The sequence below is a fragment of the Lissotriton helveticus genome, chromosome 9 (genome assembly GCF_964261635.1).
Source record: "Lissotriton helveticus chromosome 9, aLisHel1.1, whole genome shotgun sequence".
Lineage (NCBI taxonomy): Eukaryota > Metazoa > Chordata > Amphibia > Caudata > Salamandridae > Lissotriton > Lissotriton helveticus.
The window spans coordinates 685,553,778-685,570,952 of record NC_136070.1 but is presented as its reverse complement, the minus strand read 5'-3'; the positions used below and the strand labels follow the sequence as shown (position 1 = coordinate 685,570,952).

The following is a 17,175-nucleotide window of genomic DNA, read 5'->3' as shown; positions in this document are numbered from 1 at the left end:
CCAAAAACTCCCCAGGAGGCCACAAAACGTTAGCGATTTCTCGAGACGGTGTGCCAGTAGTTGGGGCTACCTGTTGGTGGCGCTGCCTCCGCTGAAGACCCCTCTGGAAGAGGAAGTCCCAGAATCCGCAGCCCCTCCGAAAGGTCAGAGATGTGGTGAGTTTTGTTGCCATGGTCAAAGATGAGACCAAAGGGGAAAGGCCACCTGTAGCGAATTTTATCCTCTTGCAGTTTGGCGGTAATAGGTCTCATTGCCTGCCGGCGGGCCAGGGTCGCAGAGGCCAGGTCTTGAAAGAGAGAACAACTATGTCCTTGGAAGGACACCTCTTTCTTTTTCCTGGCAGCCGAGAGGATGGTCTCCTTCACCCGGAAGGAATAGAGCTTGAACAAAACATTACAAGGGCGTTTGCGGCTCCCTCCCTGAAGCGATCCCACACGATGGATTCTGTCGATTTTGGTTTTAAGCTGTTGAGGAGCAAGAAGCTCAGCAAAGAGTGCAGATATAAAGGCCTCCAGATCCAGCCCTTCCCCCCCCTCTTCCAAGTTTCTGATTCGAATGTTTTCCCTCCGGGATCTGTTCTCCAAGTCTTCCGCCTTAAGTAGAGGCTGCTGAAGCTGGACTTGAAGTGCCTGTTGTTTATCCTGTAGTTTGGCTTGAGCCGCCACTAAATTCTGTGTTTGCCCCTCTACTTCCAGAATTCGGGTTCCCACTGCGTCGACGTCTTGCCGAAGAGTGGTAAGCTTTTCAGTATGGTCTGCCTTCAATTGGTCTACTGAGGATCTGAGGTCCTACTTGAACTCGCGACATAACTCCACCTTGAAATCACGGAGGGTGGCCACCAGGTCCTCGTGCATGAGCGCCATGTCGGGCGGGTGTGCTGTGTCTCTCAGGGTAGCCGTCCTCTCAGAGGCCTTAAAGTTTTGGGAGACCTTGTTGGAATTCTTCTTAGGAGGCATAGGACCCTCTCCGCCGTCCTGTAGTCTTCTCAATGAACCCCAAGTCTTGGCAGATGAGGAAGCGGCAAGTAAACCGTGTCTTGAGGGGAGCGCTCTGTGGTCAAATAAAGCAGGGCCACTTTGGATGCACCAGGTGGGGGCTCTCCAACAAGCAGCGTTATGGGGCCCCCTACGTTGCAAGCAGAAACCCCCTCCGATCCCATATAGCCCTTCAAAGAACAGTGAGCGGTCCCCCAGGCAATGCCCGCAGTCTCACCGCCTTGCCGTCAGGATTGTGCTGTCAAGGCCATGCTCCCCATGCCGCCGCCTCCATCAAAGCCAGAACTTCCGCCATCTTAGGGTCAGGCATATGAGAGCGCCCCCCTTCTAACTAGCTGCAGGCGACATCAAGCAACTCCGTGTGGGATCAATAAAGGGGGGGCGAGGGAACACAGCCATAGTGACCAACCGTCTCTTGAGATGTCCTCCGCAGCCTCCCCACCCCGCCGGAGCCGCCACAAGACGGGACCACAAAGACGGCTCTCCCGCCGACACGTGACTCTCTCTCTGCCGCTACATCCACCGGCGTCCAGCAGCACAGCGGTTGGTCGTCACCGCAACGATCAACAGGGGGCCCCCCTCCGATGGCATACGGGGGCCCTCCAATCCACTCAAATACTCCAGGTCCGGTATGGGACTCCCAGCAAGGCACCTACAAAATGGCGACCGGGGCCCGGGAGCTCACCCGACTTGTCTCTGGGCCTCCTCCGCTTCTGCCCACCAGCCCCGGAAGCATCGCTCGGTGACCGGATCACTCTCACGAGGCAACAGACATTTGTGAGGCGAAGAACACCGTCTCCAAGCACCAAGTAAGTCCCTTACCTGATCGGGGGTGTGCCGAGCTGAGAAAGTTCACGACTGCTCCGCCATAATACTTGGCCACGCCCCCGCAAGTAAAGTTTTGATAAGGCTGAGTATTTTAGTACAAAGGTGTGTACATCAGCTATTAGTGTCCGGGGACGAGGGTGGATGCATATGAATCTACAGCACTACACACTACAAAATAGATGCTTACAGAGTAAGTAACATATTCCATTCGTAGCATGTGTTGGCCGAAGATACATATACTTAGCATTGGATGTAAAGAAGTGCTCTCCAAAAGTGGAGGCTAGCTAATAGTTGACATAGATGTTTGAAAAAGTATATGTCCCAGCAGCGCTGACAGACAGAGGCTGCTTGCTACTGGGGGGAGTATGCCCTGGGGAGTCCTTTATAATGTTCTGGGAGGCTCAGGAGTTGATTCAGGTTGTCCCAGGATAATTTCACCAGTATGCCAAAATATCTGGCACAGACAGGAAGATTTGGATAGGTTTCCCTAATGCACCTGCATTGTCCCGCACCCAGGAAGGGATCCTTCAATTTTGCTTGGGCAGGGACCTGATCACTCTAATCTATAAAGCCTTAAATATCGATAGAGGAGGACCCACATTAAAAGCCAGGCAGGCATGGCAAAATGACACAGATGGGCAGTTGAAAGACAAAGAATGGGCGATGGCCTGCGAGCTGGTTATAACAGTCTCAGGAACGCATGTTTCAAATTAATCCACTTAAACTTCTTACACCAAACCTACTCGAAGCCGATTATGTAAAATCTATTTAACTCAATCTGCTGAGTGTCCTAAGTGTGGTAGAGATGCAGTCTACTTCATACATATAGCTTAGGCCTGCCTAAGAGTCTCGGAATACAGGATAGATGTCACTGAGCGCCTGACCTTCACACTGAGTATTACGGTGCCTCTCTCACCACAGGTGTGCCTGTTGCGAATAATCACTTGCCCATAACAGATAAAAATGGAATACAAATTCCTCCTTCTGGCCCTCCTGTTTGCAAAGCGACTCATTTCTATCGGCATGCTGAGAAAGCCGCCCCCTTCCCCCCCAATGCCGGGCTGTGGTTGAATGTTACCATGGAATAAGGTCTTGCAGAGGAAATACGTATTCGTAATGTCAGTAAAGATGAAAAGATAAGAGATAAACTTGGGACATGGGCTGGTGTGATGCAGGAGTTCTCGATCGAGGGAGAAACTAACGCTCTGTAGATGGCCCTCACTCTAACTTTATGGGTGGCACCTCAAACAGTGCGGGGGAGTAGTGTTGTGTGTGCTGTGAGAACCTAGTTGTGGTTCTCGCAAGAGCAAGTACAACACATATAGGAATGCAAATTAACACACATTTGGCAGGATAGGACTCGGGGGGGGGGGGGGGGCGGGACAGGTGGAAGGAGTGAGGTGGGAACGCAATATTACCTGTAAACTGCCAATGATGACATGAGGGGTAATGAAACATGTTGTTGTTACAAATGGCAGCTGTTTGTGCTGTGGATGCACACTGGTCTGCATTGTTTGTTATTGTAGAAAAATACAAAATACTTTGATTAGCATGCCGAGCCTGATGTACTTAAGCACAAAGTTCTTCCTTCATGACACGTTCATAAATGGCATTACGGATCAGAGGAATTCAGGACAACATGCATCCTTGCACAGACTTCTATTTCTTCATCTGTGCAAAGCATCTGAAATTGTATTGGGCTTATAAGTCATGCAAGCTTGTTGCCTCTATCTTTCCATGTTTACAATCTGGTGCATTGTGCTGATATTGGGGGGTGCAAATATTTACACAACAGACCAGAAAGTTTTTGGGGGAAAAAGCAATAGCCAATTTGTTGACATTGAGGACATGGGCCAACTTGTACACAACTGAATGGTGCAGAACTAACATTGTCTTCTGCTTTGAGGCTAGGTAATAGATATCAGTCATTTAAGTATGCCTAAATTTGGACTCCAAGATGACTGAGGAGCACCCACAGTTGTGATGCATTTTATGAAAGTATAAGTTGCTGATCTGAGGCCAAGGGCCAGAAATCACTGTCTACTCTGTTGCAAACTGGTAAGATATAGGCAATGCTTTGCATGGAATGGAGCATGGAAGTGTAAGCAGATCAGATCTCCGGAAGTGAGAGTCCTCTTCTGGTCCAGGGATAGAAACCTGTCCACGCATGGCCCTTTAAAACCTTTCCTTCCTCAAAAAGCAGTTCAAATGCCAGAGATCTAGGATAATGCAGGATCCTTCTGTTTTCTTATACATCTGACAAAATGTGGAGCAAAACAGCGTAGCCTTAAGTTTTAAGACACTTGTGGAATTTCATTTTTCAAATCTACTCTTGCAGTGCAAGGAGACCTTAATGCTCGTCTTGTTTTAGATTTGTGAAGTGTGGTTTTGATGCAAGTTTCAGACAGTCTCTGAAATTTATACATGTCCGTTCAATGTTATGTATGTCAGATTATGCTGATTAGTTATATAGATCATCACCAGAGAAAATTGTGAAACTGTTTTAGTCACGAAGGGTGACATCTGTAGTTTCTGCACCAGAATCAAGGCTAATGGTATGTTTGGCAGCAAATAAGACTGCAGCCAACAGGCGGCTGCATATGGTGCGGAGGCTGACAAATGTATTAATTGAACTAAAGCTCAACTTGTTCCTGCATTTTGGTGCTCTTATCTGCAACAGTATGCCTGGGACTCTTGGTCTCATGCCAGAACTCTGATCTCCACCTCTCCCATATGGTCACTCCAAACCAGAAGCGATTATTCGGTCAACCCTATCACCTCTGGGTGAGGATGGGAGAAGGGTCTGCTGCTGACCTGTGGTCAGTAAACACTGCAGATCTTTTGGGGTCTCCTCCAAAATCTAAATTGGGCAGAGAGGTCCCTTTGATGTTGGGCCCACTTTAGATTCCACTGCATGTGGCATGTTCGGCCAGAAGGATGCAGGAGGACATCAGTTCCAGCAGTCTCAGAGTCGTCCCCACTGAAATTCGGGACAGAGGTCAAAAGATAGGGATCACAGCCTGAATTTCCTAGACTCTCTTTACCGGGGGAAAGACACTTAACTAAACCGTGTCCACAATGGCTCAGATGAAATGGAGCACCTGAGAAGGAGTCAGGGGTGACTTTGGCGCATTGGTAGTGAAACCCAAAGATGGCAGGAGGTTCAGAATAGTTTAGAGGTGGTTGACGACTGCTTGGTGAGAGCCCACCTTCAACAGCCAGTGGTCGAGGTAGGGGAAGATTGGGACCTGTGACCTTTGAAGATATGCTGCTATACTGCTATCACTTTTGAGAACACCAGGGGCACTGGTGAGAACAAAGGGGAGCACTTATGGGCCAGTAGGATGGGTATATGGAAAAAAGTGTCCTGCAGTTCTAACACCACCATTCAGTCTCCATGTTCGAGGTCATGCAAGACCTGGGCCAGTGTGGGCATCTTGAAATTTTCCTTCAAGAGGAAGATGTTAAGAGGGTGCATGTCTGAATCAGACCAAGGCCTCCGTCCTTCTTGGGCAGCAGAAAGTAGCAGGAATTAAAAACATACCCTACGTCTGGCGTGGGCACCCTCTGAAAAGCCCCTTTGGTCCCAAGGTCTGGGGGGGGCAGTAGAATGTGCAGCACTGGAAAAATGTAGGGCATAGACCTTTCAAATAATTTGCAGGGCCCATCTGTCTGATGCTACGGCCAACAACCTGGCAAAAATCATCTGGATCCTATCTCCCACTGGGAGACTGTGCATAACCAAGAGAATGTCAAAGGGGTTTTGCAGATCAGAATGCAGAGGGGCAGTGGACTGGGTGGCCCGTTGACCTTGACAACGGGGGCAGTGGACTGCCAACTTCTAGGTGTCCTAAGGGGCTTGGCTGGCAGTATGGGGTACCTCTGCTAAAGCTGCAAAAGGATGTGATTGATACAGTAAGACAGATAAAGCCCAAGGTGCATGCTGTGGCCCTGTTCCCTTTGAACCGCTCCAGAGCCGAGAATGCCTTATCCGCAAACAGATGAGTCCCATTGTACAGCATGTTCATAAAATATGAGTGGACATCATAAAAAAAAAAGAAATTGGAAGACCGCAGCCAAGCGTGGCAGCAAATGGTGACACTGGAACCAATAGCCCACCCGATGGGATTGGTGGTGTTTATGCAATGACGAATTATGAACTAGACTGCGTCACGCTGTCCTGTAAGGCCTGGGCAAGGACTATTCGGAGATAGTACTGGACACCTGGGAGCAGCGCTTAATTTGTAAAAGAAAAAAAGTAGCCCCATTGTTCGCGTCAGAAGGCCACTGCAGCTTGTACCACACATTGCCCCTGTTATGCTGCCAATTATAGTAAGAACACACCTACTAACCATCACACTCCTACAAGTGTGACAATTCGGACTATTTCAGGCCCACAAAGTTATAAGAATGGCTTAGATGGCAGGTAATAGTCATCTCTAAATTAGCCAGACAGCGCCACCTTGTGGCAGACTGTCACAAGCGCCATGGGTTGACAAATGAGGGTCAGTCCCGAGCACTGGAAACCACAGGCTCAAATTAAGCACTGCCTGGGAGGACTTGAGCCACTGACTCCCAAAGTGCGTGATACTAGCACCCCAGCAGGCAGCTTGTGATAACTGACCTTTGCCTTGCCATTGCTGCAGGGGACTTCAGCATCCAGAATCCTGTGCTCTCCCAGGAGGGAGGTGCCAGGCGCTTCAAAAGCACTCGTGACACCCACGGCGCGGGATGCGCGAGGGCCGCGACCAGGCGAAGCCCAGGCCAAGGGCGGGCCCGTCCACACCCATCAGAGCCCGGAGGCTCCAGAAGAACAGCTAAGGTAAAAGTGCCCACTTGAGATTTACCTAGTGTTTACCTGATATTATTATCTATGAATAGCCGTCATAGCCCGCCCTTACCACACTGACTGTGCACACTGGGATTATACTTCAGAGTTGAGCAGCAATCAGGGATGAGTAAACAAGGGGATACATGCATAGTAGGGACTCTAGACTCTTTCCTGACTTGGGCAACATCGAATCTGGCACAAACAGAACGCCGATTATCGCTGGAAACCCTAAACCATAAAAGACTATGACTGGGAGGGTCAGAGCCCAACATCATCCTATGCGAAACCCTGGCACTAGATAGGGGTAAAGAAGATACTGTAAGCACGGGATTCATACCCCACGATGTGGCAGTGGGTGGCACCCAACAAAGAGTTTTCTCAAGGGTGGCAGCCACGAAAAAACCTGTGAAATCTAATACGGATGTCGTGCAAAAGAGAAAGAGGGGCGGGGGGCCGCAGAGACCGGATCCATCAAAAGCCCCGAGGACAAAGACAGGATGGGGAGGTAACTCCGGATATGACTCAGCAAGATAAAATGGGTACAGAAATAGCGGACTTGGCCCCTTTGCCTGAAGAAATGTGGCAGAGACTTGAAACACTTGTTTGTTCTATGGTAAACCCTAACTTACTAAAATTAACTCAGATGGAGGAAAAACTGACTGTATTTGAACGTCAAGCCACAGATAACCGATGCGCATTAGAGGCAGCAATAACAAAGTTTGAACAAAAGATGGACAGACAGCCCCTAACATTTCAGGAGAGGGCTAGAACTGATCCTAGCATAACACCACTAAACCATAATCCCGTAATGATAAATAGGGATCAACAGATAAGAGATAATCAGGAAAGATTAACACCAAATAAACCACAAGGTACACATACCCACAAGGTGTGCAGCAACACAGGGTTTTTCTTACCCAATAAAACGAACAATCCAGGTGAAAACAGAACTTAGGAAGTGGCGAATTCGAACGCAGTACCTAGGGGGGCAAAATAGCATACGGACAGGTCTGGGCAGTCATAAAGAAATAAGATTGGGCCCGAGCAGCCAGTCAAGTGATAAACACAGACTCTTCACCTATCTCAAGCAGCTGCGCCTTTGGTGTTAATTTTGGGGAATGTGCCACCACTGTGTAAGGGGCAGATAGAATCAACATCCCAACTAATGTCCAAAGCGCTACACTGGCTCAAAATTTGGAGGTGGGGGGGGAGGGGGCACATGAAAGAATATTGCATGCCAGATGATTATGGCGAGAAGAGTACATTGGGTGGGTGCAGCTAGGAAAGTATTATTGGGAGATTGCGTGGTTTTAAAATTTAAAAGGTGTATCTGTTGTGGGGTTTCTCCTGAAGGAACTGGACAAAAATAACTCGTGTATCACCGCTCTACCACTGGACAATGGGGGGGCACCCCCGGGGGAAATAGTGAGACCATGGACTGGAGGTTTAAGAACAGATATGCTCCCTTGTCTGACCTCGATGCTTGTGACTGACTATACCCAGCACTCACAAGCCCACAGCCATGTAATGAAATTAAATACTTACCCAGTCAGGTTAATAATCCCCCACAAAAAAGGAGAGAAAAAGAAATGTCTTGAACATAGCCTCATGGAATGTGGCTGGTATCGCACATAAGTTGAGTGATACCAAATGGTTAAAGACATGGCAGGATCAGGAAATAGCATGTTTCCAGTAAACATGGGCCATGGAACCTGTATTCATAAATGGCTATCTATCCTTCCAGACCCAGGCAATCCCATCCACCCCAGGTAGGGCAAACTGGGGAATCCTGACTCTAATAAGGAACGACGTACCAATAAAGGCAAAGATGAAATCATATCCCAATCGAAATTTTCATATTTTGATATTGGAGATACACCAGGAAGGGGTATGGGTTCTGATACATTTTTATAATAACAGATTTGGCCCAAAGATGCATACGATTGTGGGGGAAGTCGACAAAGCTATTTTAGAGATCATGAGTAATAATAGGACCTCTAATGTTGACATCATATGGCTAGGTGACTTCCATATTCACCCTTGTAATTACAAAAATTCGCCAGTATGCGGGGTAGAGGAAATGAGGGGGAACCCTATATATCACTTCATACACAGCGAATACGGTAATGGTTTAAATAAGTTAATGGGCTCATTAAACCTAGAAATAATCTTTGATCCAGATCCTAAAACAGATAGTCTCCAGAGTTCCTTTTTACGGATTGGGGTGGAGTCCATGATAGATTACATACTCATGACTCCTTCTTTAGCTGAGAGGGCCGTAAGGACATATAACTCCTTCACGACATAGTGACCATGCTATGGTTTTGATGGAGCTGAAGGTATTGACATCTGAGGGACAACCTCTTAGAAATGCTGAAACGCCAATTGTGTCAAGGAAAAATGGGATACAGCTTAAATGGGCCCACATTGATGTAACAAAGCTCGTCCCTGAACTTATATCAAACATACAAGATGACTTCCAATTATGTCTAGACCCGGAAGAAGAGGCAGGGGTAGTGGTCCCAGCCTTTTGTAATATCCTAATAAAAATAAAATTGGCCTTAACTAAAACAAAAACCTCAAATAGTGGGAAAGGTAGGGGCTGGTTCAATTCCCCATGCACAAAAGCTAGAAAGGCGCTGCTGTCTGCCTTAAAAGTTAAGCCTAGGAATCATGATCAAATAAGAATGCTCCTGGCTTCATATAAATTGGCAAGGAAAACAAGAGAAAAAGAAATCGGGGATGATCTATGGGCTGATTTGGAAAAGGCAGCCTGTTCTGGAAATAGCTGTGAATTTTGGAAAATAGTGAATGCACCATACTTTAAAACCCCTACTGACCCTACAACGGATGTAAACTTAGATGAAGATTCTTGGGTCACTCATTATGAGAACATCTTTTCTTCAAATCCTGATACTAATAACCATCATGTGACTACCCAGGAAACGCCTCATGTACCAATATCATTCACACTCAATGAAGTAAAGGTGGCGCTGAACTAGTTCAGGAAAGGCCCCAGGACCGGACGGGGTTCCAATCGATTTTTTCCAAACTAACCCCGACTTGTGGATCCCACTCTTAACCAATTTCCTAAATAGCATAGCCTTGATAGGCCCGCCCCCTACGTGGTCTTCGGGGGTTATTGTACCCATTTATAAAAATGGGGATAGGGCCGTCCCTGAAAATTACAGACCAATATCCCAGCAGGATACAACATCAAAGCTCATGGGCCGCCTCCTCCTCTCTACATTAGAGAGCTGGGCCACAGGAAATAATATTCAGGCGCAGTATGGCTTCCAGCAGGGGAGGGGGACTGTGGACCAATGCTTGAATTTAGCATTGACCATTAACAAATACACCAGCATGAAAGACGGCAAATTATACATGGCGTTCATGGACCTGAGTGCGGTGTTCGACTGTGTGGTCCATGATAAATTATGGGACATAATGGAGATGATGGGCATTGAACCCGCTATTTTAAATTTTATTAGGCAATCGTACGTAAATGCAACGGCTCCAGTGCGTTACACTAAATCGGGAGATTGCACACGTCTTTTTTGAATTTCCAAAGGAGTAAGACAGGGCTGTATATTAGCCCCATTTCTCTTCTCCCTATATACAAATGTTGGGGAGAAGGCTCTTACAGTGGCTACTAGGGACGTTCCTCTCTACGAAAACCAAATGCTACCGATACTGTCCTACGCAGATGACACGGTTTTAATTGCAAGAATGGGGATCGGGCTAGAAAGGTTTATAACAGCGTATGTCTCTTTTATGGACTCATTACGGCTAAAAGTAAATCAATCGAAGTCTTTTATAATTATAGCTGGGGGTACTAAAAGAGTCAAAGTCCCACATTTTAGCGCGGACGCTGGAAAAGTTAGGTCGTAGACTCTTTCCCCTATTTAGGTATTCTTTTTGACAAAGATCTGTCATGGGCAAAACTGATGGAAGGAAAGAGGCTGGTGATGGAGAGGGGTATCACTGCCATAAAAATCTTTTGCAAAGAAATTTGGCGCCAAACCCCTATTGCCAATAAAAAACATATACCAGGCTAGAGTAAAAGCAGCCGTGACCTATGGAGCCGGGGTCTGGGGCACGGCCGCATCTACACCATTACAAATTATCGGAAATACATTTTTTAAATCTGTAGTGGGCCTCCCTTTGTCCTTCACGAATGGGATCTTACACACGGAATTGGCCCTGCCTTACATATCAGATCATATACAACTAGCCCCACTCCACCTATGGCATTCTATTTGGAGGAGAGAGACAGTACCTCTGACCCAAATGGTAATTAAGAGCTGCCTAGAGATGGATAATTGGAAAAGATCTAAGTTATGTGGAGACAGTTTTATAAGAGATAGGTCTCCACAAACTCTTTAAAGATCCTCTGGTTTGTAAGAATGTGTCCAAGCAGAAAGTTATTGCCATGTTTATGTTGATGGCTGAACACAAGCTTAGGGAACATTATAAAGAGAAACACGCAGCACAGGTTTACTACCTTAACCCACCACTAATGGAGGGAGTTTTCTCCTACCTAGCCAACATAAACCGTGCACAACATAAGATTTATATTGTTAAGATTCCGCACTAATTGGATTCCTCTAATGCTTGGTTATCCTGAAAAAACTTATAACCACTCCAATCGAAGCATGTGCCCGTGTGATAATCTATCACCCCAAACTGAACTGCACCTGGTTTTATTCTGTGGCTCTATGAGAGCGAAAGGAAAGCCCATTTGAAACCAATTTTGAAGAAGATGGGCTTTAAGCAGTGTCGGGTAGCACTATTCTTTCTAAAAACATTGCCCGACCCTTTGGTTTGCTACTCTGTAGCAACATTCTTATGGGCCTGCATGAGGAAAAGGAAGGGGATGGCATGTAGCCCACTGAGTTTGATCAATAATCATAATGTAACGAGATCCGCGATATGAAATGTCTTTATCTTTTATATTTTTATGCATTTTCATCTTATTCCAGGATTGTGAAGAAATATTTGTAATTTAAAAGGATAATATTTTGTAATAATATCTCCTTTTTGATGTATTTATATGTGCTTTTATGGTTATTTTTAATATGATCGAATAAAGATGATGATGATGATGACCTAAGCATCAAGTGGGTGGATGTGAAAACTATCTTCCCAAACTTGTCTACCCCTTTGGATTCCCTAGTGGGTGGAATAATAGGCAATGTGTGGTGGTTAGTTTTGCTTACAGACGCCTGCACCACCAGGCTTTCAGGTGAGGAGACAAAAATGCTGGAATGCGCAGGGCGGTGGCGGTGTGCAACTTGGCGGTTGACCGGAGGTATAAACATGCCAATAGAAGCACTCTCCTCAGTGGTAGAACCTGGTTGAAAGAGGATTTCGGACTCCGGGAAGGTATCAAGGTCCCTAGCCTTCTGCAGGTTGTCATACCAACTCTCTTCGTGATAAGGTTGGCCAATCTAATCACTCACATCATTGTCCTAATCCAGGCCGAACAGGGAACTTCAGAGTGTGTATTGTGGAGGTAGGTCAAGTGGCAGACATGGAGCCTCAACAGCAGCCATGTGCGGCTTTGATCGAGGTGAAACCAGTGCTGAGGCAACACCAGATAGGACAATCGGGGCCTCGCTTTCCGGTGTCAATGGAGTGGTCATTGGTGTCGAGGGACCAAAACTGGCTTGGACCATGGAATGGGAAGTGGAGTCGAGACTCAAACCACTGAAAATGTGTTTTACTAGTGCTTAGTATGCCTCAGCTAGCATTTCTTCTACTTTAAGGCACGTGTACGACTTCCTTTTCTATTACTTGTGATATGGGTGAGAACCAATTAGTAATTTTTTTCCCATGGCTCAAAACTGTGCTAGCTGGTACTATGTACTTGGGGGATATAAAATAAACGGAGAGACGAAAATCCAAAACTTGGCAAGATGAGAAAACCAGGACTGAAAAGCCGACCAGGATATGTGGAGAAATAAATGCAGCATAACAGGCCATTTACACTGCTGTGAAGGTTTGGAGGAATGCAGTGATGTCATGCAGTCCACCCTGGTACATTCTGTGGTAGCGCAATCATATTTACAGCTCTTCATTCCAGCTATGTGTACCCAGCGCAAGCGGCTCAGCATAAGCGGAATGAAAATAACAGGCCGGTTGTCCTTGTGTTAGATAATTTCCCCAAAAACGTTTTTCAGTCATGTATTTGGAATAAGCAACAGGGTAATTTAGCAGTTTGTAAGGACATGGGGCTCTGCGTTTTCATTTACTTGAGACCCAATCGGACACTTGCCTATGGTGGTCACTGTACACTAATAAAAAACAAGTAGCCTCCTGCAACTCGCTGCACAGCAATAATGATCCCCCATTGACCGTGGAAATGTGCTGAGCCCAAATAAGATATATCATTAGAGTTATAGAAGGTTTAAGGGGCTGATAACAGATTGAAAATTGGGCAAAATAAATTCACTATCTATGTCTGCCATGTTCACCACTGGAAAAGAAGGCCCACACATGCGCACGACGCACTTAACAATGCTGGCGAAGTAATTCAGAAGTTCCAAGTCTATTCCACACAATGCATTAGCCAGCCCAAACTCAGGCAAGAGAAGTAGTCTAGACTGCTGATAGTGGAATTGTGGCCGTCATCGTAAGTGAGGCTATGGATCCCAAGTTTTTACAAAGAAAGTGCCATCGTATATCCTCCAGTAAGAAGAATGAAAAGGGTGAGTCACTGAGTTTGTACAAGGCAGACACATTGAAATGTTCAGATGTGTTCGGGAGGTGAAAATAATCACTTAGAGAATTACATCTACAATAGTTACCATACTCCTTGCTCTGCGACCCTTCGTGGTGGAATCAGCCGCCACGCAGTGTCTTTGTGCAAGTGCAATCACAAACACCACATGCACACAGGGACAGAAAGGACACAGATGGCCTGGGAGTGGTTTGCGGAGACGAGTGGAAGGAAGCAACAATAAAGACATGCTTTCACAAACAAGACCCGCAATCCAAAAAGAAAATAATGCAGAAAATAAACAGATACAAAGTAGGGTTAGTGGGCATTGGCCAGTGCTCCAAGGATGAAGAGGAAAAAAAGGGTGGGACAAAGCCAATGGATTACCCAGTAGCAAAGAAGCTTTATTGGCCAACAAAGAAGGGACCAATCAAAAGGCAATGGGCAGACTGATTACAGCAGGTCTCGGAGAGACAGAACATGTGCTGCCTAGGCTGGACCTAAAAAGGTGAGGAATCTGCAGAAAGAAGTCTCTATCAGGACATAATTCTGTTTTAAGTAAGTGAAAACACAGACCTCCTTAGGCTCAGTTTCCACAGAAGAAGGAAATCTGGGGAAGCTGAAAGTAAAATAATCCAGAGTCTCAGCTGACTCTTGAAAGCTTCGTCAGTGGAAACCTATAAAAGATTACCCCTTTGCTTGACGTGCAGTACAATATCACTGCTGGCTAGTATTTACATTTCACAATGAGGTGGCTTGAAAATACGAAGTGTAATGTAAAACGAAATGTTTACTTTCAACCTTTAAATTTATTATCGCTGAAATCCAGCCTGACAACTGGTAATTAACTCAAGCATGCATAAACTATTCAATGCTGGAGATGTATTTGATTTAAGTATATTTAGAATACTGTCACTCTGTGGGATGTGTTTTCATAACATAAATATGTCTTCGTAAAATAAATGAAATATTTGAGAAGAGAATGGAAATAAAACATTTACCAATACACTACCCATAAACTTGTTATAGTTCAAGTGGAATACCAAGACAAATATTCATTGAAAGGAGGACAGATGCAAAGAACTACCTGACATTCGGGGCTGGTCGGAGAAAAGACTAAGAATGCAGATAGAGTAGGGCAGAAATATTAACAATCCAAGCTAACCCTTTGATACTGATATGTTACATTTGCCTACTATACATTAGTGGTATTCTATGCACTGGAGAACTTGTGGATGTCGCATTGTTTGGTTGCTTACATTTGTAAAGTTTTTATGCCTCTATGCCTTAAAAAGACAATAACAACGGTTATAAATACAATGCACGCTAACCTGAGTTAAGTAAATGAGAATAAACAAATTACAAATTAACATCTTTTCGTCCTTACAAGAAGGAAATTGCGTTCCTTTTTTTAATGGAAAGGTGAATATGGTCACAGTGCCTTGAGACCCTCACAGGTGATGCAGCCGCACTCTACAAATCCTGATTGACTGATTGGCAACATTTACCATCCAGATCGCTCAATCTTTCTGCTCTGTAACATATTAGCAAGAGAGAGCACAGGTGTACCTGTTTATCAGGTTCTGCTACTTGGGCAGCTTCCTCACTTCCTTCGTGCCCTTGAACCTGGTCTCCAGACCCCGTGTTTGTTGAAGCAGATGTTGCCTCGGGCGCAAGCTTTGACTTCAGCCACATATACTCTTCTTTGGATAGGATATCCACTGGAGAGTTACTGGTCACATGCTCCTTAAACCTACCATACAAAGAGTAGTGAAAGCTGTAGTTTTCAGGAGCACACATTACAGAGATTTTAATAGCAACATATTTGAAGCACAAAGAGCATCAAAACAACAAGTTTTTCACATTGGACTACTGTAATCTGGAAATTTTTACCCTCCAGAACACATCTATTCTATCATGTAATCCAAGAAAGCTTTCTGCTACGTGTAATTATAAATGTATTTAAAGAGAATGTACTTGCATAATGATTCTGCAGACCTCTACACCACTGAACAGTCACTGAGATATGAGATGGGGCTCTATTCTCCATGTGACTTGACTACAGGAAGGACTTCATACTTATTGTCTTCATTTACTGACTGGATTATTCAGATTATTCTACTTACCTTGATTTCCTCATTGGCATTTCGACTGCAGTAACACTCATTGCTTCACCGTATAACAAGGGTCTAGACACCTGTACAAAATTCAGCACCTTGTCCAGAGGATGGTCTTATGTACTTGTTAGACTACAGGAGATCGAAACGTTGACGTATTAAACACCACAATTTACAAACCCAACCACAAAGAAATTTCTCTCCCCAAAAAAACAAAACAAAGGAGGACTATATGGTTGGGTGGCCACCGGCCTATCTCGGATCACTACTGGGACTTCAAAAACAACACTTTGGAGATCTTGGCTTGACAGCGGGAGAGAAAGATTTTTTTTACCCTTACTTTATTTGCTTATTGTTTACTAATACATTCAAATTTATGATGACATACAAAGTACACATACCTTCTTTACATTCTGTAAAATGCACTGTTTTGCTACTTATTGCGCATTGTGTAAAGGGGGTGCAGATATATTTTTACAGTGTGCCTTAAATAAGACACTGAGGGAGATTTTTCTGCTTCATGACTTTTTTTGTTGCTCATGCAAGCAATGCATGTTCAATGAGTTCAATGCAAAAGACCACTTCTTTTAAAGTGAAAGGAAGGACAATTGGATAGTGCATTAATGCAAGACTATCTTTTTAATCAGGACACTGCTTGACACAAGGCAAGATGGCAATTTGACTTTGAGCTCTGCCTCACCCGGTGACGCCATCCTAAAATATCCTGTTAGAGAAGCCAAAAAACATACATGCTGAACCTACTCCAGAGGGCGAAAGCGATCTGAAGCGTGCTGGCAGAGATCAAACACCTGCTTTGCATCACCACCCACACTAAGATCTTCTGTCTTGCCCCCATCCTCATACTGTGGGAGTCAAGTAGGCCTATGAAGACAACGAATCTGGCTTGGATGCATGCCGATTCTCTCCACTTCTCTTTGCTTATAGAACCAGTGGCCGGTTGGCTATGAATAGATCCTAGACTGTGAGGGTTTAAATGGAGGAAAGAACAGAAGATGGCACCTCACTTAAAGCTGACGGCATTCTATTATTTGGGGCAGCTCAGAGTACCTCGTTTCTCAGATTTCTGAAAAATTTCAGACCATATGGAGTGTACATCTGCTTTCTTTCCCAATCTACACTAGTAGAACAACCCATCAACCCCTCAACAAATAGTTATTTATTATTACTCAGTGCTGGAGTTTTCAGTATCTGGAGATGGAGGTGACCAGCAACAGACTTTCTACAACTCGGACCACCAAAGAGTATTACACAGTTCGATATATTCATTTAAAAAACCAAAAGGTTAAAGTAAAGCTACAGTTAGGTGACTTTGTCAGTGACAAGATTAACATTTTGAATAAAAAAGAAAACACTTAAATTCACCTGTTATCTTTAGAGCAAACTGAAACTTGCGCCCCGCCAAGCACTGCTTATGACCTCACATATTACATAATTCATGACATGATCTAGGACATCATTTATGACATCACTAATTACATCTCAAATTGCATCATTGTAACATCACTGAAGACATCATTCACTGAGTGTGCTAGTTTAAGTTACAATTTACATAGTGGCAGGTAACAACCATATTACTTTTCTATCTAATTTCGTACAGCCTGTGTCCAGTTAATGGGTGTAAGTGTTCACAAAACGCATGTGCTTCTAATGCATCATAGGTGT

The 17,175-nt window shown here is 45.0% G+C and overlaps 1 protein-coding gene across 1 annotated transcript in view; it reads right to left on the bottom strand.

Annotated features, from left to right (window-relative positions):
• Positions 1 to 17,175, bottom strand: part of LOC144781776 (uncharacterized) — a 660,484-nt gene that overhangs the window by 479,774 nt on the left and 163,535 nt on the right. Inside the window, exon 6 of the mRNA XM_078660772.1 lies at positions 14,945 to 15,128. Coding sequence (XP_078516898.1) covers positions 14,945 to 15,128 — 184 coding nt within the window. The remainder of the gene's footprint in view (positions 1 to 14,944; positions 15,129 to 17,175) is intronic.